This window comes from Gorilla gorilla, chromosome 1, assembly GCF_029281585.2.
Source record: "Gorilla gorilla gorilla isolate KB3781 chromosome 1, NHGRI_mGorGor1-v2.1_pri, whole genome shotgun sequence".
In the NCBI taxonomy this organism is placed as follows: Eukaryota; Metazoa; Chordata; class Mammalia; order Primates; family Hominidae; genus Gorilla; species Gorilla gorilla.
In genome coordinates, this window is record NC_073224.2 from 145041417 (window position 1) to 145067483 (window position 26067).

Below are 26067 nucleotides of genomic sequence, written 5' to 3' on the forward strand. Positions count from 1 at the left end.
TGCAGGGTCACCAGGCATTGCCTCGGCAGTTAGATGTCTGAAAAGAGTAATGAGTTTGAGTCCTTAAGAAACTATGTTAAGACACCAATTTGGATTTATAAAGAACACATTTTAGTAAGCTTTAATAACACATGCTTTATTGATTGGCAAACAGCTCCTTGTTGTATGCAAAAATGAAAAACCTATGGAATCCTGCTATTTGCCTATAAAAATTGAAAAAAGGACTTTCTAGAATGTTCAGATCAGTTTGGAACCATCAGGAAGAGTCCTGGGGCTCACCAGTGGGTTTCATACTTAGAGGAACATTGACCTAAAGCCAACATCATGGCTGGGACAGAGGCCTGTGTCCACAATGGACAAGAGATGTGCACTTAGGGAGACATTTCCATGAGGAACTGTGTGCAGACCCTGTAAGAAACAGTAAGTACACCATTCTTGCTGAGTGCTTAGCTTGTAGTCTCACAGTGGGGTTCTTAGCCAGGCCCCTGGAAAGTGCTGGGAGGGAGAGGGGAGGCTGTAAGGTCCCTTTGCCTGAAAGTCTCTGAGAATAGCCAGCCAACACTCCCAGACGCTTTGACCACTAACTTGCCTGAGGAAAGGAGGAGGGGCCAGGCCACCCTGACCAGCCTTTTCTGGATGGATAACTGCTTGATTACAGTTACAGTGAGTTCATCATCTTCATTGCTCCTTCACCTTTCCTGTCCTCCTCCACAAAAGTCTGCTGTGTAACAAGATGTGCTCTGCCAGCTCTACTTGTCTGGACTCTGGCTTTGCAATGAGCAGAAAAGAACATCCCCAGGTGGTGGTCATGAGTCCTCCTCTGGCTATTTTAAAAATGCACAGTGGTTAAGGGCTTGGGTCCTGGAGGTAAAACAGACTTGGATTCAAATCCTAGTTCTGCCACTATGTGCCTTCTCTAAGCCTCAATCTCCCTATCTGTAAACTGGAGACACTATCTCAAAAACTAACAACTGGCCACGAATGGTGGCTCATGCCTGTCATCTCTGCAGTTTGGGAGGCCAAGGCGGGTAAATCACCTGAGGTCAGGAGTTCGAGACCAGCCTGGCCAACATAGTGAAATGCCATTTCTACTAAAAACACAAAAACTTAGCATGTGGTGGCATGTGCCTGTAGTCCCAGCTACTCTGGAGGATAAGGCAGGAGAATCACTTGAATCCAGGAGGCAGAGGTTGCAGTGAGCCGAGATTGTGCCACTGCACTCCAGCCTGGGCAACAGGAGCAAAACTCCGTCTCAAACAAAAGAAAACAAAAATGAAAACAAAAAACCTAACAACTGATATAATGCAGGAAAAGTGCTCAGCATACAACTGGCAAAATAGTTTATTGCCAATACCCACAGCTGTTATTGCTGTCGTTAGTAGCTGGTGATCTCCAGCGGGTGCTCTATACGCAGGTCCACCTCTCCTAGGAAATTTCCCCTAATTACAGAGTCAAATGACCTCTCCCATTGACCAAGATTCCCCTTTTCTGAACTTCCACAGCCCTATCCCAACACTTAAACATGCACTTTTCTGTACTGTCATATAAATGTCTCATGCATATACCCCTTACTGGCCCCTGGCTCCCAACAACTAGATGGTCAATTTCTTGGAGGCTTGCCTTTTGCACTATACAGTAATGACTCTGTATCACCTCTGTATCACCATGGTCCTGGTCCCTATTATGCCCAGGTAGAAATAGTCTGCATACAGCATAAACACATGGTTGCTGGATGAACGCATGTGTGAGGTGAACATGTAATTTTTTCAGTATGCACACACTCAGTATTTATGATGTAGGGAGAAAAGTAAATGAGAAATTATGAGATTGAGAGTTTCATTCCCCACCTTGCAAGTGAATGCCTGTGCAGCCTTAGGCTGGGTGTTCACAAAATGCAGCAACTGCCACCTGCCTCCCTACTAGGATTTAGTGAAGATGGATTAGGCTTTTAAGAAGCAGTGGGAAAACCCAACCATCTCCTTGATGTTAAATAAAGATGAGCATCTGAGTTTTGATGGTAACAAATGGATCTCATTCTCTTTTAGTACTTCCCAGCTCCTATTCCACAAAATGAGGAACATAAAATAGGGTTCAGCCTTTTTAAATCTGATTTCCAGAGACAGAGATGCCACAATGTCCCCTAGTAAGTCATTCCAATGCAAGGAAATTTCTGAAAAGGTGAATCTAAATTCCTTTTCTCACTTTATGCTCACTTTCCTTTGTCTACTGCCAAATGAGGCTGACAGTTGCTCTGATCACCATTTACAATCATCTTTATTCTTAAACATTTTTATTTCACTCTGCTTTCCAGTAGTCAATGTAGACCAGAGGTGACCCTTCCCTCTCCATTAACATTCACATCAATTCTTGTTTTTTCATTCTTCCTCCTCTTCCCAATCTCCTGAACCTTAGGCCTCTGAGCATCACCCATATCAGCTGGCAACACCCAGTTCTACAGGAGTCACCCCAAGGAAAAGACACTACAAAGCTGGTTTAGCCACAGCCTAGTGCACGGGCACCATGATTAGAATCTGAAAGACCTATCCCTGTTTGCACCACTGACTCACTACAGGAGCTGGATCAAGGCTGGCTTAGTTTTTTTGTGAATCAGGGATCATTACTTCCATTGACACAGCTTTTAAAAGGAGTCGTCACCTTCACAATGGTCATTAAGGTGTGGTTAACATTAATGTCACTTATGAGTTTGGAAACATTTTGAATTACCAAGGGAAATGGTCCTGGATTAATTAAGGTGGTGAAAGTTCAGAAGGCAGGAAAATACGTATCTCAGGATAACAGGGCAGAGGAAACAAATGTGAAAATAGGACCAGAGGTTTTCAAATGTGTTTCAGCAGCAGAGACCTGTCCTCAGATGAAACCTTCAGTACACTCCCACCCCTAAACCACATAAAATGGAGCTGCTCAGGCCGCAAGGCCGGGCAGTATAGGCATGGTATATGGGGCCAGGGCCCACCCTTCCTCCACCTCACCCATTTCTCTGCCCTCCTAATGTGGTGGTCCCCACAGTGTCCACAGGAGCCTCTAGGCTTCCAGCGGCCAGTATGAAAACCATGAGTGAAAGAGGGATGCAGAAAGTACCTGAATTCCCATAGTACAGTGAGAGGGGATGACAGGTCAACCCTGGGGCCTTGTAGGGCCATATGGCCAACATATTTGTATATCAATGGTCCCATTCATTGCTTTTGTCTTTCTAGTCTATCTATATGTTGCTTAGACTTTATTTTTCATGCATATATACTTTATCATAGTTAATACATTTTTGCAATGCATCTCAAAATATTTATGAAGTTGCCGTCTGGATATATACACAATAGCTATAACATCTTACACCATGACAAATGTATTCAAAGGGTTTGGACTGACTTGTTATATGTCCCCCCCCTTCTGAAAGGTCCTATGCTATTGGATTGTGTTTTATACATGCTGGCTTATAGCAATCCAAATGAAAACTAAATATACTCTAAAATGTTCTCCAAGTTTAAGAGCCTAAAAATAGACCTTACTATAAGAAGGCTACATTTTTCCCTGAATAATGAAAAGTATTCTAAATACCACTTAAAAGACATTAAACATAGGTGGTCTAATTAGTCCCTTTACTTCTAAAGGTACATTTCTTTGGGAGGGGGCAATTATAAGAATACTTTTCTAAGTGAGATTTCTGTGAACATTTAAATTATAAAACAGTTTGCTAACTTACAAAAATACTGCTTTGTGTAAATTTGACTAAGGACTATTAAAATCTCCTAAATGCTCTATAGAGAAATACAACATATTTAAATTTCCATCAATTTGAAAAATTCAGGAAAGGAAAAAAATCTGAAATCCAAACAATTGCAAGATATAATTTTTATAATTTTAAAGGCATATTTATAGCTTGAAAAGGAAAGACTGGTGAAATCTATGAAAATTAGGGAGGCAATTCTTTTCCTAGTTCAGGAAAATTATAGTTCTTAGAGAAGACACTGAAAATTAGCTCTTAGTTGATATATATTCATTATGCTTAGGGTTTCTAAATACTCCCTCCCCTCTTTATTTCTGAAAAGAGAAAAACTTTCTTTTAGAATTTGAAGCATGGCTTTAAAGGCCTATGGTTCTAGGGTAGGGTATGCAAACTACAGCCCAGGAGCTAGCTCCATCACACCACCCACTGTTCTCTGGCAGGAGCTAAGAACAATTTTTACAATTTTACAATGGTTGAGAAAAAATCAAAATCAAAAAAAGAAAATTTCTTGACATGTAAAAATCATATGAAATTCAAATTTCAGTGTTGATAAGTTAAGGTTTATTAGAACATAGCCACATCCATCCCATTGACATTTTACCTATGGCTGCTTTCCTGCCATGATGGCAGAATTGAGTGGTTGTGACAGAGAGACTGGTCTGAAAGCCTAAAATGTTTACACAATTTAGCCCCTTAGAGAAGAATTTGCCAAACCTTGACCTAAGAGATGAAGCCCACCTTTGGACCCTTCTGTGTGTTCCTGAGGCAAGAGGTAGAGACGTACCTGGTTGAGATGGAGCAGGTATTTGTCAAGACACCAGAAACAGCAGTTGCAGCATCGGAACAGGTACCTGGACAATGCACCATGCTGCTGGATCAGGTTGAGAACAAAGGAACAGAGTCAAAAACAACACAGGAAAGAAGAAAAGCAGGCAGTTTCTGAGGAAACACAGTTTTTACTTATGCACCTGGGGAAACACTGGTGGCGTGGGAGAAGTTCTATTGTGTGCATACTACTACTACTAATTATGGTTCTAGTATTACTGAGGAGCAACATTTCTGTCTTGTGGACTTACGTGTTAGGGGTGCTATTAGGGAGGTTAGTCCATACTGAACAGCAAAACAAAAGCAGGCCTTCTGGTTCCAGTAAAAAAAAAAAAACCTCTCTTCCCCCTTCATCTGCCCTTAAGTGTCTGAAATGGTACACTTTGCTTTTTCAAACCAAAGTTTATATTCACGAAAAATTCACATCCCAGAAACAAAAAAACAAATAATACACTGTAGATACTAGTTATGTGCCCACATAAATAAAGAATCAAGTTTAACTCTGGAGGAAATAAATCCTGTAGTGAGATTTTTTTCGGGACTAAATTTCGAGGGATAAATTACTCCTTTGAAATATAACTTGAACTTGTGCATAGCTCAAGAATGAATACTTTAACGAACCTCTTGGGGGAAGGGTGCTCGGAGGCATCCTACCCACTCTCCAGAGTGAACACATCCCTGAAAACAATCCTGAAATAGCCTAGGATGAGGACCCCAGGAATAACTCAGCCTTATATGGACATTTTCTCATCCCAATGTGAATTCAATTGGATGAAACTTGATCTGGACGCTTTTCAGCCTGGCTGTGTTGGTGAATGAGCCTATTTAACTAGGGAAAATCACACAGTGGCTGTGTGAAACATTTAAATTGTAGACACAGTGCGGGGCAGTAAGGCTGCTGAGGAAGAAATTTTTTTTTAACCTAAGAAAGGACACATTTTCCCAATAGTGATATCACTAAAAGCAATTTTGGCCCTTGGTCCTTGTGGGATCTGGGAAGTGATAAATAACCTTTTAGACCTCAGTCAGAGAGACCTTGGGCCTTCCACTGACTTCTCTTTTAGATTTATGAAAGGCCGTTTCCCCAGAGAGTTTAAGATGCCTAGCTTTAGGAGGGAGAGCAAGCTCCTGGCTGCTCATTAATTTATGATTATCTATTACCAATGCACACACACACATATCACAAATAGATTTAAAATAAAACGCTGTCCTGTTCTTCAAGAAATCCTGCAAGTTTCCTAAGACTGAAGGATTGATTTCAAAATGCAGGAGCCAAAAGTAGCTAGTTTTGTCCTGGATATGGAAATGCCTCTTCAAGTCATCAAAATGTGGCCAAGCAAAATATTAATAGAAATACAAGAAAATATTCTACAATCAGGGGCAACTGCTTAGCATGCATTTCCAGATAAGGAAGCCAGATAATTTTATGTGTTATCCAATCAATTGCTTCTAATTGATAAACTAACTTTAAATCTTGGTTATACATTTTAAAATATCAACAATTCAGATATCTTTTTAAAAAGTAAATGAAAACAATTCTAAAATACAATGTAAACCTATTGGTAAAATTTCCTGAATTTACTAAGGACACATAGCTATACTCAAAAGGTTGGAATCAGGTAAGTTTGTGAAACTGACCAAGTCACCAACTCTAAGGTGGTGACGGGGGAGAGATTAACATTGTGTGAGAACAGAAGAGTTGGGAAAAGTCCAATCTTCTCTTGTTTGGCAGGCCAGAAATACCATGAGAACAGCTGTTTTCCTGGTGTTCTGGTTTCCACTGGCATTCATAACCAAATGTGCATGGAAATAAAAACTAGGGAGGAGAAATCCCCCAGGCACAAAAGCCCTACAGTTCTCTGTCCTTTGAGCTGAGATGTAGGTCAGCTTGCCCATTTCTCACTCTCAAGCGCATGTGTACACACGCATGTACACACACATACACACTCTCATTCAAACCCTCTCCTTTTCTCCCTCCTTCTTCCTCACACACACCAGGAATTTCCCATGACTGTCTCTAGGAAACACAAAAGGCAGGCAATATTTTAGCATTAAAACAGAAATGAACAAATATTATTCCTATCTTATGGTATATTTTTTTACTTAAAAAGGCATGATAAATGTTCACAAAAAAAAACTTGTTTAAATTTCACCTTAAGAGTTCATCCCGTCTGTTCGGCATTTACATAAGAAGGAAAATCAGCTAACTCAGAACTACTCCCTCCCCACGCCATCTCCACCGAGTTGGAGAAAACCCAATAAACAAAACCATAAACAAAACACAGACTCTGGGAAAATAAAAGTTTTGCTGGGAGAGGTGGGGGATGGGAGCTGAGGAGTGCAGGAGCTTTCTGCACGGCCCGCTGTCACAGGTCACATTTCTGTCCTGGGACCTGCTGTAGTTTTCCAGTAATTAAGTTTCTGGCAACCCAAACACAGAATGTGCTGTGTATCAGGAGGTAGCCTTACCTGTTCTTTCAGTGCGTTTTGCATGTACATGACAATGATTCTCGGAATCCTCACCACAGAGATTAAAAATGACCCTTTCACAACAGTTCCTTGATGGTAGAAGAAGAGAATGGAGAGAGACGAAAGGATGGGATGATCAGGAGGGTCATTTTTACTTCTGGAAATAGGGAAAAGGACAGCATTTTAAAAACACTTTTTATAAAGCAGCAAAAGCTCTCTGGTTCCAATCATCTGTGGTACTAACAACTTAGAAAGTTGTGACATAATAAGCATTTGGCAAACTTTTTATACTCCTTGGTAGCTTCGGTTAAATTGTTTCTTGTATTAATTTAATTCGTTTTGGTGCCACTTAATGCTACAAATAAAACAGAAAAAATTTTAAAAAATTGATGAGTTAAAAAAGTTTCCCTCTTTATAATGCCGAGCCCATCCACCAACCCTTTAGGGTGCCTATTCATCTCATTTTCACTTTCAGAATTTTAATTGCGGCACAATCTCCAAGGTTTAACTTACACAGGAGTATACATAAATATCGCCAGCATTCACCTGGTGATTAAAAATCATCACCAAATCACGTGACCAGGATCAGTGGCCAGAGAGGTAACAGTGAGCTCCCGCTTACAGGAAAGGGACAGAGAGCCCTGGGTGCTTGGCTCCTACACAGCTCTAGGCTCCCCAAATCCTGCTGGTTTCTACTCTGCTCTTTAAAGGTCACTTCAGTGTGAATCATTTACGGGACTTGTCATGACGCAGCTCCCAAGAATGTGTACAAGTCAGTTTCACAGGCAGGGAAAAAAAAGTGAGAAAGAACAGAATGGGCACAGCCATCACTCTCCCCTAAACCTGAAAGATAAAACAAAGGAGTGGGGGCTGATGCCACCCCACGGGTGACCCTCTGAATTCCCGCTGAAGCCAGTTCTAGAAAATAAGGCCTTTCTGAGAAGCAACTTCACAGATTCCAAGTGAAGCTTGGTTTCTTTATAATGGATTATTCTACAACTTGTTCTGGTTGCTAATAAGTCACTATGAATTAAGGTTTTGACAGCAGCCTAGGTTTTGAGAGAGGAAAAGGAAGGCAGCCAGAAATGTTTCAAGAGTTGGCAATGGCTGCATTTTGCTGTTACTCAAATCAGCCAGGAAGAAAAAGAGAACATGAAAGTAATATTGGGAGCTGAAAAACTGCAACCCAGTTGTCCCACAAAAAAAAAAAGGATGTGTGTTTCAGCACAGTGTTATTTAAAGTAGGAAAAACCACGGAAGCTATTGCTAATAGGAATTCATTTAGATCTGATAAACTAGAAGAGTAGTGTAGGCCAGGAAAATCTGACACACTTTTTTTTCCCTTCCCTCATTTTTCTTTTTTTTTTTTTAAGGAAGAATGTTTACTTTTCCATTGAGGAGATTTATGTGCCTTAGAACTTATTATGGTGCTCAAGAGGGGAGGCAGGGAGAAGAGGACAACACCTGCTTTCCATCTGGTAGGGAAACACATGATTCATAGGCCTCTGTGAATGAGGGCCTTGGGGTTAGCCCTCCAGGTATTAAAGTTTGGGGTTAGGCATCAGCTTTCTGAGGTTTCACTGTGATGGGGTTAACCACTTCAGGCAGAGGAGTACCTGCACTGCCTCAGCTTCCCTAGTCCGTAACACATCCTGGTTATGGCTCGAGGCTCTGCCTGGCTTGGCTGGAAGAAGATGCAGAGGTTCCAGAAGCTGGGTTGTCACGTGATGGGAGACGGAACTTAAAAAGAGGGCCCTTTCAACCCAAGCCAGCTCTTGGAGCCAGGAGTCACTCAATACCTGCCCTCAAAACTAGAAACAGCCCTACAGAAAAAAAAGGCTAATGAAGTGGCGTGTCTCTGAGGCCCCCACCTAGTCTCAGACTCTTTTCCATGTTCAAAGGTAACGTCATCCTACCACCTCTCCCCTGCTGTGTGTGGGGCTAGTGCCTCCAGCTCTGTCTCCCTCACAACCCGCCAAACCTGCCTTCAGGAAGAGGATCTGACGCACCCAGTGATGCTAAACATAATACTTACCTCTGGACTTATTCATATTTTAAGAATTGACCTGGGGGACAACATTGCAGTGTTGAGCATATGGGGCAACCCAGCGATGAGTGTATTAGGAGGCTGGGGAGGACTGGGCCCCCAGTCAGCCTTCCTCATCTCTCTCTAGATCTTCCCACTGGACCACATCCACCCCAATTCTGTGGGTAGTGGCAATAAGGAAGACACGGGCAGTGTTAGAGGGTAAGGCGACTCTAGCATATGCCCCATGAAGCCCAGCTTCCCCCTTCCTTTGGATGTGTGGCTGCTTTGAGTGCTAATGGTGCCTGGCTCCCAGAACAACGAAGCCAGTTACCCAAAATACCATATCAATCCAAGCTGTGGGGCAAAGGGTTTAATGGTCCCATCCATCCAAGTCCTCTAACACCTTTGGGTCATGGTACAAAGTACTGTTTTGTAATTTCTAGTCCCATCAGACAACAGAGTGCATACAGCCAGGCAAGCCACATCATGGTCCTAGGGACAAGCTTTAGCTCTAGTTAGATCCAGCCTCGTGCTCACTAAAAACTCTTCTGACATTATGGAGAATTAATTTTGTGCTGAGGCTCCTGGACTAGGTGTGGGCTGCATGGGACAAATGGCCTCCAACGTAAAGCTGGTCCCAGCAAAGGACTGTGTGGTCCCCGTAGAGACCATGTCTCTTCCCGTATTTCTTACAACAAAATCACTGCAAGATGGGGTTTGGAGGGCTGAGAAGGTTGTATGTTTCTTTCCTATTCTACAGAAAATGAAAATCATCTTTATTAGAAAGAAGAGGACTCTTTAGCTGGCCTGGGTAACTCTTGCTAGGTTAGGAAATTCATCTGTCTCTACCTAAATTCCTTAGGCTCTGCTATGAATCCATTTCCTCTTCTCCATCCGTAGATATAGAGCAGCCGGAAACCCTCTTTTGTATATTTGAAAATGATGATGAAGTCACACCTCAAGTGTCCCTTCACCACCCTGAAGGGTTCTAGCTCCTTCCTATCACATCCCTAACACCACCTTTATGGCTCTCAGTTGATCCTTCTTCAAGCAAATGGTTGTAAAAAGTAAATTCTACAGATTGCCCATATCCTGGTACCTGATGGTCTTTGCATGAACTCTTCAGCCCTCGTAGTGCATAAATGAATGACAAAGATGAATGCACCCTGGCTATATTTAATCCTCACCCTGAGTGCAGGCCAGAAAAGGATACGAAGAATTGTGAACTTTGAAGATAAAGAAAAACCTTGAGGTTTCAAAATTAGGCAGAAAATCAAAAAGGAAGCAGAGCTCTTTAATAAATGCAATAGTTGTGCTAAAAATAAATCATCGTGTGTTATATTATAAATTAATTTTTTTAAATCAAAGTAATATGTAAAGTGTCTTACAAAGCCAAAAATCACTGCTAGGCTTACTAGGAAAAACAGCAGTCTTCTTCCCCCATTCATAATTCTCTCTCCCTGAGGTAATATTTTAGTTGTTATTAGAGAACTCACTTCCACACCTCAAAATTACATGTTCTTACCGCTATTTCTTGGTTTTTCGGCTTCAGATATTGTCTACTGACTTTTCTACTATGAAAGATTCTGGTTTTATTTTCTTACATAGCCTAACTCCCCCAATCTCCTCACACTCATGTTCCCATTCTTCCAATGTAATTACATCAAAGCTTTTAGTTAATGCTTAGTGTTTGTTATTCATACATAAATAATACGTGCTGTAAATAATATTCACAACTGATCTAAGTAGCATATTCCAATTAGATTCCCTTCCTGTACAACTTTTTTTTTCTGAAGTTAATTGTTTCACATTTTTTTATTAGCTTGGATTTCCATGGGCCTCACCGAATGCTTCACCAACGTGTAATGCTTTTCTTAACGTGTTCGAACACACCTGGTATTCCCTCAGTTCCATTTTCTTTTCATGGTGACATCTCTCCTGGAGCCCATTGTCTACCTTGGACTGGACGCTTTCCACGCCTGCTGCGCAGCTACCCTCCTGGGAATTCCTTGCTCTGCTCTGCTCAAGCCTGTTTTCTGAAACTCATGTTTTCCTCTCTGGCTTACATATGAGTTTCAGTGGGGAACATCCCTGCTAGAAAGGATGAGGGCAGGGAAATCTTGGGACTGCCTGTGCCTGACTTTATTCTTCTTTACCCTTGACTGGTAATAAGAATAGGTATACAACTCTATACTAGGTATAGACTGGCTATGCAATTCTAGGTTGGAAATAATCTTTCACTAGACTTCTGCAGCCTTCCTTCACTGTTTTTCTGGTTCAGAGTTGCTGGTGAAAGTCAGATCCTATTCTGGGTCCTTGATCCTTTGCCTGTGATCTTTTTTCCCTCGGGAAGCTTCTGGAATCTTCTTTTTACTTGTGTCCTCCAGCTCTGGCAAATTTTCTTTGTTAATTTCCTCTCTTTCTTCTTTTCTTTGTTCTGTATTTCTGGGCTCATATTAGTCAGATAGTGGGTCTCCCAAATTTATCCTCTTTTAATCCTTTCTCTCTTATTTTGTGTCTCTTTGTCTTTTTATTCTACCTTCTGAAAGAGTGCTTCCACTTTATATTTTAATCCTTCAATAGAAAATGTTCACTTTTGTAATCATACTTTTAATTACTCAAGAGTCTTGTTTTCTCACTATGCCCTTCTTTAGTTGGTGGGAGGGGATCCTAGCAATACATCTTTTTTCTCTCTGATAATATTATAGTTTGTTTTGTTGTTTCCTTTTGCAGCCTGCGTTGTCTCCGTTTTCCCTAAGCTCATTTTATTTGTTCATTTTGATCTCTTCTTTCACTTAGAGGCGTTCATCATGTTTAATAATCACTGGTAAACAGTTCAAATTGAAGAGTGAGGCTCTCCAGAATGACCTGGAAGCTCTGTGTGAGGCATGTTGCTTGTTGTCTGATGAGCTTCACTGTTTTGCTAGGAGTCAGGGAATCCATTTCATTGGGGGACCCCATATGGCACTATCTGTAGGTCTTTACTTTGGGTTAGGCAGTTTCTCCACAAAAGCATCCTCTAACCTCTTCCTAGGGAATATCAAATGAGCTGCCAACATTCTGGGAGCTGAACTGTGGAATGTGGGGTGCTGGTGTGTGGGGGGGACCTCATTTCAGTGTTTAGGCTTTCACTTACTCCCCCTGCTTTCAGTATAGAGACTTGCCCCCAGCCTCAGCTGTACCTGATACCCCAAGTCCAGGCCCTCTCTGCTTTCTCTCTCTGGAGAACAAATTTTCCTGTCTTCAGCTGGTGTGGAATTTGGGGGTCTAACTACTCCTGAGGAAGGCTTTCAGCTAATCTTTGGAAATACTTTTTATACTTGAATTCCTGAGCCTCTCTGGGATTCTGTGGCTCACTTCAGGCTGCATCTTATTCGTCCTCCTCATGCAGCCAACACACAAGGACAGGCTGCTTCCGCTTTCTCCAGCGGGCTTAGGGCACCGCTCCACCTCCCTCTCTTTGGCTCTCACCATTTGGTTGGTGTTTCTTATCTGCTGTCATTGCCTCTCTGTTTCTTACTGTCCTGGTGTGTTTGTGCCTGTTCCAATCTTTCATGATTTTTTGAGTGGCTGGAGAAAGGGAAGAGATTAGGAGATAAATGCATATGCTTCACTGGAAGTCCAAATTAGAAGTCCTCATTGAAAATGCTTTGATTTTGTTATTCTAAGATAACACAAAATTACTGTCAGGCAAATATTACCTGCTGGCAAATTTGGTTAGAATACTCTCTTTGCTCCCCTACCTGGGAGGAAGCAATACACACAACCCACCCCCGGCTGCTTGGAGGTTCTCAATGCCAAGGGCAACAGCCCCTCCGTGAGTCCTCTGGAGTCTCTAATGATGGAGGCTCCGGAACTGCACCACTACATTAAAAACCCACAGTGGTGGCCGGGTGTGGTGGCTCATCCTGTAATCCCCAGCACTTTCAGAGGACTAGGCGGGTGGATCACAAGGTCAAGAGATCGAGACCATCCTGGCCAACATGGTGAAACCCCAGCGCTGCTAAAAATACAAAAATTAGCCAGGCGTGGTGGTGGGCGCCTGTAGTCCCAGCTACTCGGGAGACTGTGGCAGGAGAATCACTTGAACCCAGGAAGCAGAGGTTGCAGTGAGCCAAGATTGTGCCGCTGCACTCCAGCCTGGGCGACAGAGCAAGACTCCGTCTCAATAAACAAACAAACAAACAAACAAACAAACAAACAAACAAACAAACAAACACCCGACAGTGCTCCTTATCATCAGGAGGAAACTTCTCAATGGCAGGAATCACCCCTGGCAGATAGTCTCTCCCAATGAAGCTCATGTTTCTCTCTCATTTGGTCTGAGAGGCTGGAGGAGGATCAGCCCTATGAAGAGTAAACTTCTCTTTCTGAGCCCAGTCCTGCCATTGCCCTGGCTGGGTTCCTCTGTCCTGAGGGCTCTCACTGCCCCGGGGTGAGTCACACACACAGAAGAGGTAAAGCGTTCAGGGGTGTGTGTGTTTGTGTGTGTCCTCAATTGCTTTCATGATGTGATAGGGATATAAGCAGAGAAGTGTGTAACTAATTCACTGGTTCTTAACTATAATATAAATTATATTTTGTAATTACATACAATTCCTTTAGGATTAATTTTTTTCCCCAAGCAAATGTTATCTGATTTTGCAGAGGACAAAGTGAGGCTCACAGAATTTACTGAAGTATATTCAAAATAGACCAGTAATTTTTTTGTCTGAAGTCAATTAGGATGGATATTCATAGGGGAGTTCGACCCTTCCTTTTTTTTAATATTAAAAGAATGGCAGCCAGGTGCGGTGGCTCACACCTGTAATCCCAGCACTTTGGGAGGCCGAGGCAGGCAGATCACAATGTCAAGAGATCAAGACCATCCTGGCCAACATGGTGAAACCCTGTCTCTACTAAAAATACAAAAATTAGCCGAGTGTGATGGCACATGCCTTTAGTCCCAGCTACTTGGGAGGCTGAGGCAGGAGAATCGCTTGAACCCAGGAGGCGGAGCTTGCAGTGAGCCAAGATCGCGCCACTGCACTCCAGCCTGGATGACAGAGCAAGACTCCATCTCAAAAAAAAAAAAAAAAAAAAAAAAAAAGGCTACTCCATAGGCAGAGCGGCCCCTTTTTATCTTTCAAGTCTAAGCAATATGATCTCTTCTCTGTTTGTCTTCTTTCTAAATTTTCTAGCTTAAAGTAAAAAGGTTGGAAATGTGACAGATTTAGGGTGTAATATTTCTTCTCACCACCAAATGAGAATACAGCCCAAATTTTAGCTTACTCTTTTATTCTTGCCAACTTCTTTTAAGGGGCTAGGTCAACATTCCCAAATATCTTTTGAGATATTAACATGAAGTACATAGATAAACCACATAGACAAACCAATAGAAAAAAAACACTGGACCTACCTGTTGAAATAACAAGTAACCACTGCCCCAGCTATAGTCATTTGCTGGCACGCAAGGATGAATTCACTAGTCCAGATGAGGCCAATTAAATGGTACGACCACATGTACCGAATGCCCGAAAGGGGCTTATATTCCACTTGGCCGCCTTCCATAACCTGGGCAGCTCCTAAAGTTTCAAACACAAACATGCTTTACACCAGTGTTTTCCTAAGCATGAACCACAGTTCAACAAGCCATGTTTCTTTATGCTTGGCCTTTGGCATTACATAAAACAAATGCCAAAATCAAGTACCCACCATAATTTAAAATATACAAAAATCAAAATCAAAAACACACATTTAACTTCTAAATAACACCAACGGTGATAATTACGGTGACCATTGGTAGGCAATTTCCAAGACACCTGACATATGCTATAATACTCATCCCACTTTGTGGATGTGAAAACTGAGGTTTAGAAGAGGCAAGTAGGCTGGGTGTGGTGGCTCATGCCTGTAATCCCAGCACTTTGGGAGGCTGAGGTGGGCGGATCACCTGAGGTCAGGAGTTCAAGACCAGCCTGATCAACATGGTGAAAGTCCACCTCTACTAAAAATACAAAAATTAGCCAAGCATGGTCGCAGGCACCTGTAGTTCCAGCTATTCGGAAGGCTGAGACAGGAGAATCTCTTGAACCTGGGAGGCGAGGGTAGGAGTGAGCTGAGATCACACCACTGCACTCCAGCCTGGGTGACAGAGCAAGATTCCAGTCTCCAAAAAAAAAAAAAAAAAAAAAAGAAGAAGAAGAAGAAGAGGCAAGTAACTTTTGTAAAGTCTCAGAGCTCAAAATTAGTAGAAGGAGAATATAAACCTAAACACATGGGACTCTAAAAATCCATAGTTTTCCTACCACATGACTTTGTGATGCAAACCAAACTCAGCATGTTGATGAAACCACACAAAGCTTTTCGTATCACATTATAGAATCCTACTTCACCAAAAATTTAAACTTTATAAAAGAGACAAGGGTCTTCGTTATCTCAAAAGGATCTATTTCAGATTTCATTTCAAGAGCAAACTCTCTTAGCACATTTAAAATATCTATTGGGCCTCAGTGTTAACCTTCCCAGGTTCAGATCCCAGCTTTACCCCTTTGTGGGTAACCCTGGACAAGTTATTTGGCTTCCTGGAGTTTTAGATTCCTTATCTGGAATACCTGGAGGAGTTTTAGATTCCTTATCTAGAATATCTATTTCCTGGTGGTATTTTGAGCACGGAGTGAGAGTACTTGGAAAGTACTTGGTATAGTGCCCAACCCATAGACATATCGCGCCATAAGTGATAATGGTTTATTACTATCATTAAATTTCAGGAGCACAGTACTACTTTCAACTGAGGCCAGCAAGGTCACCATAACAACTTTTTGCCATTCACGTGGCTATACCCTGCTTTCTTTTCTCTCCTCTAAAGAAGTCCTTGAATTAGCTCTGCTGGTAAATCCACTGGTAAATCCAAATTTACTCTGCTGGTAAATCCACTGGTAAATTCACTGGTAAATCCAAATCCCAGCTTTGTGGCTGCATATGATTTTTAGATCTTTTCCCACTATGGATTTTAAAACAACTACTACTGGGAAGAAGATGCGTGCTCTGGTCTTTGGTGAAACCTATAGCTTGAAGAACATTTAGAGATTGTTTCATATTTCCTGTCATAGCTACAAATTGACTTTAGGTTCGTCATTCAGGAGTCCTTAGATATTCACAGTGGGGTCTGTGTGAAGGAAAGGGGAGGATATCCGTGCTGTAGATCAAAAACTGATTCCACTGACTAAGGCTGATCTTAATTCCCAAGCCCTATGTTCTGCTGAACAAGAATTACATTGTAAGAAACAGTGGAGCAGCTGATTTACAGAGAGGTTAATGTTTTATGAATGCTGGGCTCACTTTGGCTTGGAGGCAATCTCTGTTTTGGGTAAGGCATGGATAAATGCCTATGCTTTTCTAAGATGGGGTGATTCAGGGCATGCTTCAGGAAACATTCCCAATTCCAGAGGAGGTGGCCCCTCCCAGACAGAATGCCTGTTAGGTAGATGAGGTCAGTGGACTCTGAGAACCACTCTGGAATATGAGAAGTGCTCTGAGCCAGGGAATAAGTACCTGCTCCTCCTACAAGGCCCAGCAGTATCAGCGACAGATCATGCTTTTGCAAAACTAGGTTTACAATATCACGAATAGTTTGCGGGCGGAGAACATTTCCACAGAACAGGAAGGATGATTTCTTCAGACAGACAAAGGTAAGTATGTCCTACAGGACCTGGACGCTAATGGGGGCCAGACTCTCCTCTCAGCTGCCCTGTGCTGTCAAGTGCACATATGCGCACACCTCCCAACCTGGCACAGTCAGCGGTGGGAGCAGCTGAAGTGATGAGTCAGGATCCGCTTAGACATTATTTGGCATTCCTCCAAAGAATGGCATTTGGCATTCCCCAAAGAAGCAGAACCTGCAAGTTATTTTTGAGTGATCACTATTGTTTCTGAACATCCTTATCAAAGCCATCTTCTATTTGTTCCTGGGGCTGTTTAGGACTTTCCTTTAGGGCAGGGTTTCTCACCGACATTGTGGACCAGATCTTCGCTGGGGCTGGGGCTCTCCTGCGCACTGAACGGTGTTAGCAACAAGCCTCGCCTCTCTACACAGATGCCAGGAAGCTCTCCCTCCCCTCCCACAGCCACGACAACCCAAAAATGTGTCCACACATTGCCAAATGCCATATCAGGGGCAAAAAGTCACCTGGTGGGGGGGGGGGGGGCTTGAGAACCATTGCTTTAGACAAACGTTCAGGGGCGCTCTGGCTTCAGGGCGAAAGCCGGGAAACAAGTTGGATCTAGCTCGGAGTCTGCGGTTGCAGAGCCTGTGGGTGGGGTAGACGTGCTTAGGCACACATGACTGCCCTCTCCTGGATGGCTGTGTCAATGCAGGCAAGATCCCCTCATCACATGACAGTTGCTTTGTCTCTATGGACTGGGCACTACAGCTACTATCATGGGTAGCTAATGGGTGTTAATGGAAGGTAGACTATGGGTAGATCCCAAGATATGACAGATCTCAGGGGATGGTGGTGGGAAGAACACTGAATTGTGAGAAGGCTTGGTTCCAGGCTCAGCTTTGAAATGTGTGACAAGCAATGTGGGCCACAGCTCTCTGATGGTGAAGAAGAGAGTAGGCAAGATGAACTTGGGACAGTGATTACTGGCTTGGGCTTGAGAGTCACACAGGCTGAGAGTCACATCTCTGCACTGTCCCCTAAGCAACCTCCTGCAAATAGTGGGACTTTTTTTGAAATCTGCTTCATCACTTGAAATCGGAGAATAGTAATACCTACTTCTCACACCCTTGGTGATCTCATCCTGTCTTGTGGCTTTTAGTGCAATACACATAGCTGTTATGAGTTAAGTATAATAAACAGGTAAGGCTCTTAGAATAGTAAGTGCAATAGGATCAGCTACAGTGAGTGCCCCACAGGGTTAGCTATAAATGAGATATAGGTAGATAGAATTCCAATTCTGAAATTAACTTACACATTTATTGAGCATCTACTCCATGCTGGTATTATGCTGGACCTCAGCTATTAGGGGGAACAATAAATGAGGCAAAAAAAAAAATCAGAGAGAGGATACCATCTGAGTTACTATCAGAAACTTACATGCTCCCATATTGGTCCATTCGTTTCCCTTTCTTCTGCCCAACTGTTTTATAAATTCCCCCTTCAACCTTCAAGAGCTTCCTTCCCATCCTCACTCTCAGCCAATGATCTTACCTCCTGTTTCACTGAGAAAACTGATGCAATCAGAAAACCTCTGCTAGTGCTGACCACCTCACACCTAACCTGCTATCAACACAGGTCCATAATCTGAGTCCTCTCCCAGAACATGATATTAATAAGTGGCCCATGATCCTATGGCCACACTTCACCAGATCCCATTCTTTCTAACCTGTGTGAACATAACTCTTCAATAATTTTCACCCTCTTCATCAAAATCTTTCTCTCTATTGAATCATTCTCAACTATCTCCCATCTTTAAGAAAAATCTACTGTGGACTCTTTCCTCTTCCAGCTTCCTCTCCATTTCTGTTCCTTTTAACAGTGAAATTCCTCAAGATTGTCTATACTTACTCTTTCCAATTCTTTTCCTCCCACTTTCTCTTCACCTACTCCAATCATGACCATTCAGTGGTCAATCCTCAGTTCTTCCTTTAGCGGCAGCACTTGCCACACTGGACCACGCACTTCTCTGTGAAACCCTTCACCTGCATTCCAGGGCCCCACGCTCCACCCTTTCTCCTTCGACCCACTGGTCACTCCCTTTCAGTCTTCTCTGTTTGTTCTCCCTCATCTCCCGGGCATCCTGAAGTGCCTCAAAGCACAGTCCTTGGATTTCTTCCCTTCTCTATCTACATTCATTCTAATCTCACGGTTTTAAATACTATTAATATGTTCCCAAGTTCCTAAATGTGAATCCCAGCCAGGACCTCCTCCACTAACTTCAGACTCAGATAGCTAACTGCCTACTTGACATCTCCATCTGGTGGTCTAAAAGACATTTCAATTAAAGCAACTAAAAATTAATTTCTGATCTACTCCTAAAATGCTATACTCAAATTCTTGCCCCATATATCAGTTTATGGCAAAGTTATCTTCCAGTTGCTCAGGCCAAAATCCCTCAGAGTCTTCTCCAACTCCTCTTTCTTTCATGTAACCAGAAAATCCAATTTGCTCTACCTTCAAAATAGATGCAGAATCCAATATGTCACGCCACTTCCACCATTATGACCTATTCCAAGCCACCGTCCTCTTCTTACTGAATCACTGCTATTAAAATGTAGTCAGGTCAAGATTTTATTCTGCTTAAAATCCTGTAAAGACTTCTTCCCAATTCAGGTTAGAAGCCAAAGTTCCTACAAAGGCCAGAAAGGCCCCAGGATCTGACTGTGTGCACCCTGACTCCCCTCTGAACCAAGCTCTCCCTCGCCCACTCCACTCTCGCTGAATAGGCTTCCCTTGCTGTGCCCTAGAACTCCAGCCTCTTGCCAGCCTCTGTGCCTGGGATGTTTCCCCTTGCTTTAGATGGTCTTATGGCTCTGCACTCACCTACTTCAAATCTTTCTGCATCATCACCTTCTCAGTGAGGCACCCCTGATCGTCAAATTTAAAATGACACCCTGCCCCCTCATGCATTTCCTATTTGTCCTTTCTGCTTAATTTTTCTCCATGCCACTTATCAACTTTTAAAGTACTATAACATTGACTGACTTACTTTATTTAAAGCCTGTCTCCTTCTACCCTCCAAATTGGAAGAAAAGCTGTATCTCCAGCATTTTTAATAGGGTCTGACACACAGTAAATATTCAATAAATATTTGTTGATTGAATGAATGAATGGATATATCTTCCTCAAGTAATATATTCTATTAAAGAGATTTGGAGACAATTTTCTAGAGATCTTCCTTGAGAGCATCAAAATAATCTGAAAGATATTCATAGTGCAGTTAGCTGTAAGTCTGGATATTATTAGCAAGCTTTAAAGCATTTCAAAAGACTAAGGTGATATAATGATTGTTATAGATGGCAGTTCCTTATGGAAGGCAGTCCAGCTGGTCAGGATAATTCGCCAAGGGAAGCAGGCCTAATTTGGAGGGGTTCTACTTTCTAGCACATTCTGTGCACTTGGCCTTGTCCAGCAAACTGGCCCAAGAGTCCTGCCAGCCCCAGCCTGCTGACATTCATCCTGCCTGTGTCTCTCACTGGCTTCAGCTTCGGCTCTGGCAGCATGAGGATTAGGAAAAAAGAGAAGAAAATCTCGTTGACAGGCAGCCTGCAATATATGAGTTCTTCATGTATCCATCTCATTTCACAACCATGACACTGATGTGATGTTATTCCCTGGGTCAGCACCCCTAACTGAATCCCTTCAGGTATGGAACTGAGCTAAGAGACACAGAAACAAAAAGGCATGGTCCTCGCCCTCACGTGTTCTTCCTCTTGTGGGATGACAATACATCCTGCTTTATTGTTCATAGCATTTATCACTAAGGGATGCATATTTCCTTATTCACTGCCTCTATGCCCACCCAGTAGAATGTCAGGCCTGGAGAGCAGAAATGCTGTCTCGTTCACTGCTGTATCTCAAGTACCCAGGGCATGTAGTGTGACTCCAGGGCTGACAGGGCAGGCATGAGATAAATAGTTGTTGAAAGAATGAAGAACATAAAATATGCAAGGAAAAAAATGGAGGAGAAATATCTAAGTATGGCTGAGAAATTTATAGGAGATTTTCCAAGAATAATAATACTCAAACCAATCTTGAAGAATGACTAGTTTGGGGAAGCAGTTTAGGGGGAGAGTTGGGGTGAGAGTTGGGCAGGGGAGGGGATTCTAGAGGAAGATCCCAGCAGGAGCAAAGGTATGGGGATGTGCATGGAGACTGCTTTCCTTTGCACCTTCCCAAAGGGACCAGGAACTTCTGAAATGTAGGAGCTGTTTCAACTCTCTCCCGTGCAACCTCCCTTTACTCTTTTCCTAGAACAAGACTGGGCCACTAGCAGGCTTTTGCAAAATAACTTCAATTATCTTCTAGATCTCTGATAACTTAAAAAAAAGACAATTTTCTTCTAAATTGTGTTATTGAATCTGCCAGAGAAAGCAAAGAATAAACTACAGAGCTGAAGGTACTAGATGTTCCTTGGTCAACATTAATTCCTAACATAAAAAATACACATGGTCCCTTATTTGCAAAGCAAAGCTCTTGTCTCATCTCAGCCTCCTAACATCCTTATGAGGCAACCTTACATCAGTTTTCCATTGCAAAAATGGCAAAAAGGAAGCAGAGGCAGAGCCAGCCTGGGTTCCAGGTCATTTGATGGGAAACTTATGGAAAACTCTCTGTCTGACCCTGCTGCCTCCTTTCCAAGCTCACCCCTTTGTGTATCCCAAGTACACGGTGTATGCTGTGTGCAGTCCTGTGATTAAATCTTCTAACTGCAGCGCAGACCTCGCGGGAAGCCCACTCCCTGCCAAAATCCAATATGGTTCTCTTCTACTGTACAGACTCTGGAGCTTCCAGACCACCTTAATGACCACTGGAGGTGACCAGGTCATCTGAGCTCTTTCCAACCTACCAGATTACCAAGGTTACCACAGTTTTCACTTTTTCCTATTGGATTTTAGTAATTACTGTCTTATTGCTGGTACCAGACAAATCCCAATGGACTACTAAATGTCATTGTTGGGTGGTGCAAGATGGGGGCTTGATATGACCTGCTGAAAAAAAATCCCCAAACAAGTCAGAATTTGTCAACTAGTCAAAAGAATGATTAACAGTCATTAGAAAAATAGCACATCTGGGCAAAAATGATCAACCCAAGTTCACTCCTATTTTTTTTTAATGCAGTAAAAAATAGTATTCATTCAACCATCTGACACAACTATTTGGGTGGCTCACGCCTATAATCCCAAAACCTTGGGAGGCCAAAGCAGGTAGATTGCTTGAGCCCAGGATTTCTAGACCAACCTGGGCAACACGGCAAAATCCTGTCTCTACAAAAAAATACAAAAATTAGCTAGGCATAGTGGCACGTGCAGCCCCAGCTACTGGGGAGGCTGAGGTGGGAGGATCGCTTGAGCCCGGGAGGTTGATGCTACACTTGAGCCTGAGCAACAGATTGAGGCCGTGTCTCAAGAAAAACAAACAAACAAAAACCAACAAAAAACAAAACACAAAAACAAACAAACAACTATTTATGTACCGAGGACGCCCACACACAAAACTGGGCGCTAACTGAAGAGTGTGTCTGTCCCCGCTGAAGCTGCCTGTGGGACGTGGAATGAGACAATCGGGCACTGTGCAGCGGGCTCGCCACCCGATCACCTGGCGCCTCTTCATAAGAGGTGAAAGCGGCTCAGAGTCCCTCTCAAGTGTTAGCTGGGGCATCTTCTGAAGATCAAAAAGTGATGCAGCTGCTGATCTGCCCAGCCGCAGAGCCAGGCTCTCTGGCACTGGTGAAAAGGCCTCTGAGAACAAAGGGGATCCTGTGCACCTGGGTCGGCCACAGGCAGGTGGAAGGAGGGGACGGGTGATTTGGTTTCTATGATGCCTGACCCCAGCGGGGTGGGGAGCGTGGGTGGTGGCTCTGCGTAGCACCTTCTCTCCTGAAAAGCCTAAAATCGACCTGCTCATAGATGCCTCCCATAGGTCCGGGGCACCCAGTTTCCTTTCTGGCCCCTCTACTGTTCTCGCTGTTTGCTGCTTGCACTGAAGTGAATTGTCACACTTCACTGTGTGATCCTGACAGGTGGCTGCAGAATGACATGCTACCTTCAGCCCTGAAGAATAACCTCCAGGTCTTTCTTGCAGTGGAGGCTACTAAGCCCTGGGCCCAACCTAGGCCTAGGCAGGGGCACAGGCTGGCAGTTAAGGGGCACAGGCTGGCAGTTCATGCCCAAGTCAGCCTTGGGGCTTGTTCCTTTCTAACTTCACTGGCCTGGGCTCTTCCCTTGACCTCTGTGGCCAGGTCCTCTCCTTGTGCTGTCTTGACCCCTGCTGCATCCCCCTTTGCCTCTTTCTGTATTTTCTGACCTGGCAATTTCCAGCCTGCCCTCTAAGAAGCCCTCCCTGACTCACAGCGTGGGTTACAGCCTTGTTCTGGTGTTCCCATAGCTCCCCAGATTTCTCTGATCATCACATCCATCAGCCTTCACTGCGATCACATGTTTCATTGTTGGACCATCCTGCTTGACTGTAAGTACTGAGGGCAGAGAGTCGACCTCAATCCTGTTCCCTACCTCTCCCTAGTGCCATGCTCAGCGCCTCATCCCCACAGTGCCCAGCAAATGCTTCTGAATTAAATTAAAACCGTCCCTGCTCCAAAACATCATGGGGTCTAGCCATAGACACAGTTCCCCTTATCCAGATTCACAGCCAACAAGGGGCCCCCGGGCTGGGCCGGCTGCACCTAAGGAGGTGGGAAGAGGAGGGTCCTTCACTGGTCCTGAGCCATATTTCCTAAGACCTCACTGTTTCTCTGGTGATTCTCTAGACGCTAGGGTTCAAGCCCTACAGTGCTGCTGCCCAGGGCCACTGCCACCACCTCCATCACACCTCATCCCCAGCTGGCTCTAGCTGTTAACCTCCAGCCCCAGACACATTATGGGCACAGCCCACATCCACCAGCCAACTGCTGTGGTCCCCGATACAGCTTCATCCTGAGCAAACTTGAAGAGGCCAATTTTTTGTTTTTTGTTTTTGAGACAGAGTCTCACTCTGTCGCCCAGGCTGGAGTGCAGTGGTGCAGTCTCAGCTCACTGCACCCTCCGCCTCCCGGGTTCATGCTATTCTCCTGCCTCAGCCTCCCGAGTAGCTGGGACTCTAGGCGCCTGCCACCACACCCGGCTAAGTTTTTTGTATTTTTAGTAGAGACTGGGTTTCACCGTGTTAGCCAGGATGGTCTCGATCTCATGACCTCGTGATCCGCCCACCTCGGCCTCCCAAAGTGCTGGGATTACAGGCGTGAGCCACCGCGCCTGGCCTAAAGAGGCCTATTTTTATTTCCTAGCTTTGGATCCCAGATGCAAGGGAGGTGTAAGGTAGTGGAAAGAGCACAGGCTCCATTCCAAAGCTCTAGAGTCACAGCACGTCATGCCTCCCAGCTGTATGACCTCCGGCACATGACTTCCTCAGAACCTCAATTTTCCTGCCTGTAACTTGAACATAACAATACCCACATCACACGGGGACTGTGATGCCTGGGGGACAGAACATAAGAAAGCATCCAGTACAGAGATTAGAATCTAGGACATTTTCAACAAAGGCTTGTTTCCCTTCATGCACCGGGGCCACTGCCCTCCCTTCTGACCAGGGCTGAGCCCACTTCAAGCTCGCTAGAGGAAGGCCATCCAATGCTGAGACGTCACCTGTCTCACGATATCTATTCTCCCCTCTTTTCTTGGTTATAGAACCTCTGATTGGTGCATGCCTGCCCAAAATGAAACTACATTTCCTGGTGTCCCTTGCAGATAAGCGCTGCTATGTAACTGGGACCTGGCTGATGAGGTGTGGGTGGAAGCGCCACCTGTGACTTCTGGGAGGGGCATGATCGCTTTCCTCCCTGCCACCCTCCTCAAGGTCGGAATAAGACATGGCAGTGGGAGCCTGAGCAGCCTTTCACTATGAGGTGGAAGCAAGGGCAGAGGCTGCAGAAGAAGAAAGCGGGTGCCTGAGTCCTTGAGCGCTAGAGAACTAGGCTGGCATGGATCCTCTCCGTGTGGACTTCATCTGTGTGACAGAGAAATTGCCTTACATTCTACTTTAGCCACTGTTGTTTTGAGTTTTCTTTCACTTCCAGACAAACCTCATTCTGAGGGATTATACCCCTTTGACCAATGTTCCTCCCTGGGTAATTATCAGAAGTTCACTGCAGGCCTTCAGCGAGCTTCCAGGGAGCCCCCAGTAGAAGACTGCCCCTATGCACCTCTGAAGGTGGAAACATAGGCCTCCAAGGGCCATGCCTTCCAGGCAGCCTGCTGACGATCTTGACACTGTGGCCTCAGTTAGCTCCAGAGGAGAAGGAAGGGGACTGAGTTTACTAAGAATCTATTACATGGCGCTGTTCTTACTTATATGACTGGAGCCAGTAAGGGACAAGATAAACTTGAGAAAATGTTAAGGAACTGCATCAGCCTTGCTGATTTGACATCAGCTGTGGTCCTTATCTGTCTGGTGACAGTATCAGGAAGCCACTTACTCTTTTGTACTTGCATCCATGTGTACTGAATTTGGGCCTTAAGAAAATCAAACAGAGGAGTTAGAAAAGATCTGGACAGTGCCACTCAAAGTGTGGTCCCCAGAAAAGCTGTCTGACCTCACATTGTTAGTAAGATAAAAAGCTTGTGCCAGATGTAGATCAACTGCATCACTAAGCACATTGTTTCTCAGCTGACAGTTTCTTCCATAGCAAAACTTTCTCAATGAAGGAAGCAATGGAATGACGTCCATTCTAGCTAAGCTCCTTATCTGGCTTCAGACTGCACTCTGAACAGTGCTGCTTTAGAATATGCTTGCCCTGTTATGGAGCTTTACAAGAACATATACTAGGTCCCACCCCAAACCACGTGAATCAGAATCTCTGAGGCTGGCGCCCAGATAACTGTATTTTAATAAAGCACCAAAGCTGATTCTGAGGAATAGCCCTGGTGAAGAACCACTGTGTGGATATGAAAAAAGGATGGAGGAGAGAATCTTGTCTTTTCAGGACCAAGGCATGTGAACTATGAGTTTGCTTTAAATGTACACTGGCTCTGCTGGGCATAACACTTTTTTTTTTTTTTTTTTGAGACAGAGTCTTGCTCTGTCACCCAGAATGGAGTGCAGTGGCGCAATCTTGGCTCACTGCAACCTCCACCTCCCAGGTTCAAGCAATTATCCTGCCTCAGCCTCCCCAGCAGCTGGGATTACAGGTGCACGCCACCACGCCCAGCTAATTTTTGTATTTTTAGTACAGACGGGGTTTCACCATGTTGGTCAGGCTGGTCTCAAACTCCTGACCTCGTGGTCTACCTGCCTTGGCCTACCAA

General features: G+C 43.9%; 1 protein-coding gene across 10 annotated transcripts in view; it reads right to left on the bottom strand.

Moving 5' to 3' along the window:
- SLC44A3 (solute carrier family 44 member 3) overlaps window positions 1-26067 on the bottom strand; it is a 76437-nt gene that overhangs the window by 23098 nt on the left and 27272 nt on the right. For 6 of the 10 annotated variants that reach the window (XM_019032465.4, XM_019032349.4, XM_055352719.2 and 3 more), the window contains 3 exons: window positions 14464-14629; window positions 7037-7193; window positions 4527-4613 (listed from right to left, as the gene is read on the bottom strand). In XM_019032465.4, the coding sequence (XP_018888010.3) occupies window positions 4527-4613; window positions 7037-7193; window positions 14464-14629 (410 nt within the window). The remainder of the gene's footprint in view (window positions 1-4526; window positions 4614-7036; window positions 7194-14463; window positions 14630-26067) is intronic. The other 4 variants (XM_004026167.5, XM_055352682.2, XM_004026168.5 and 1 more) reach the window with 1 other exon arrangement.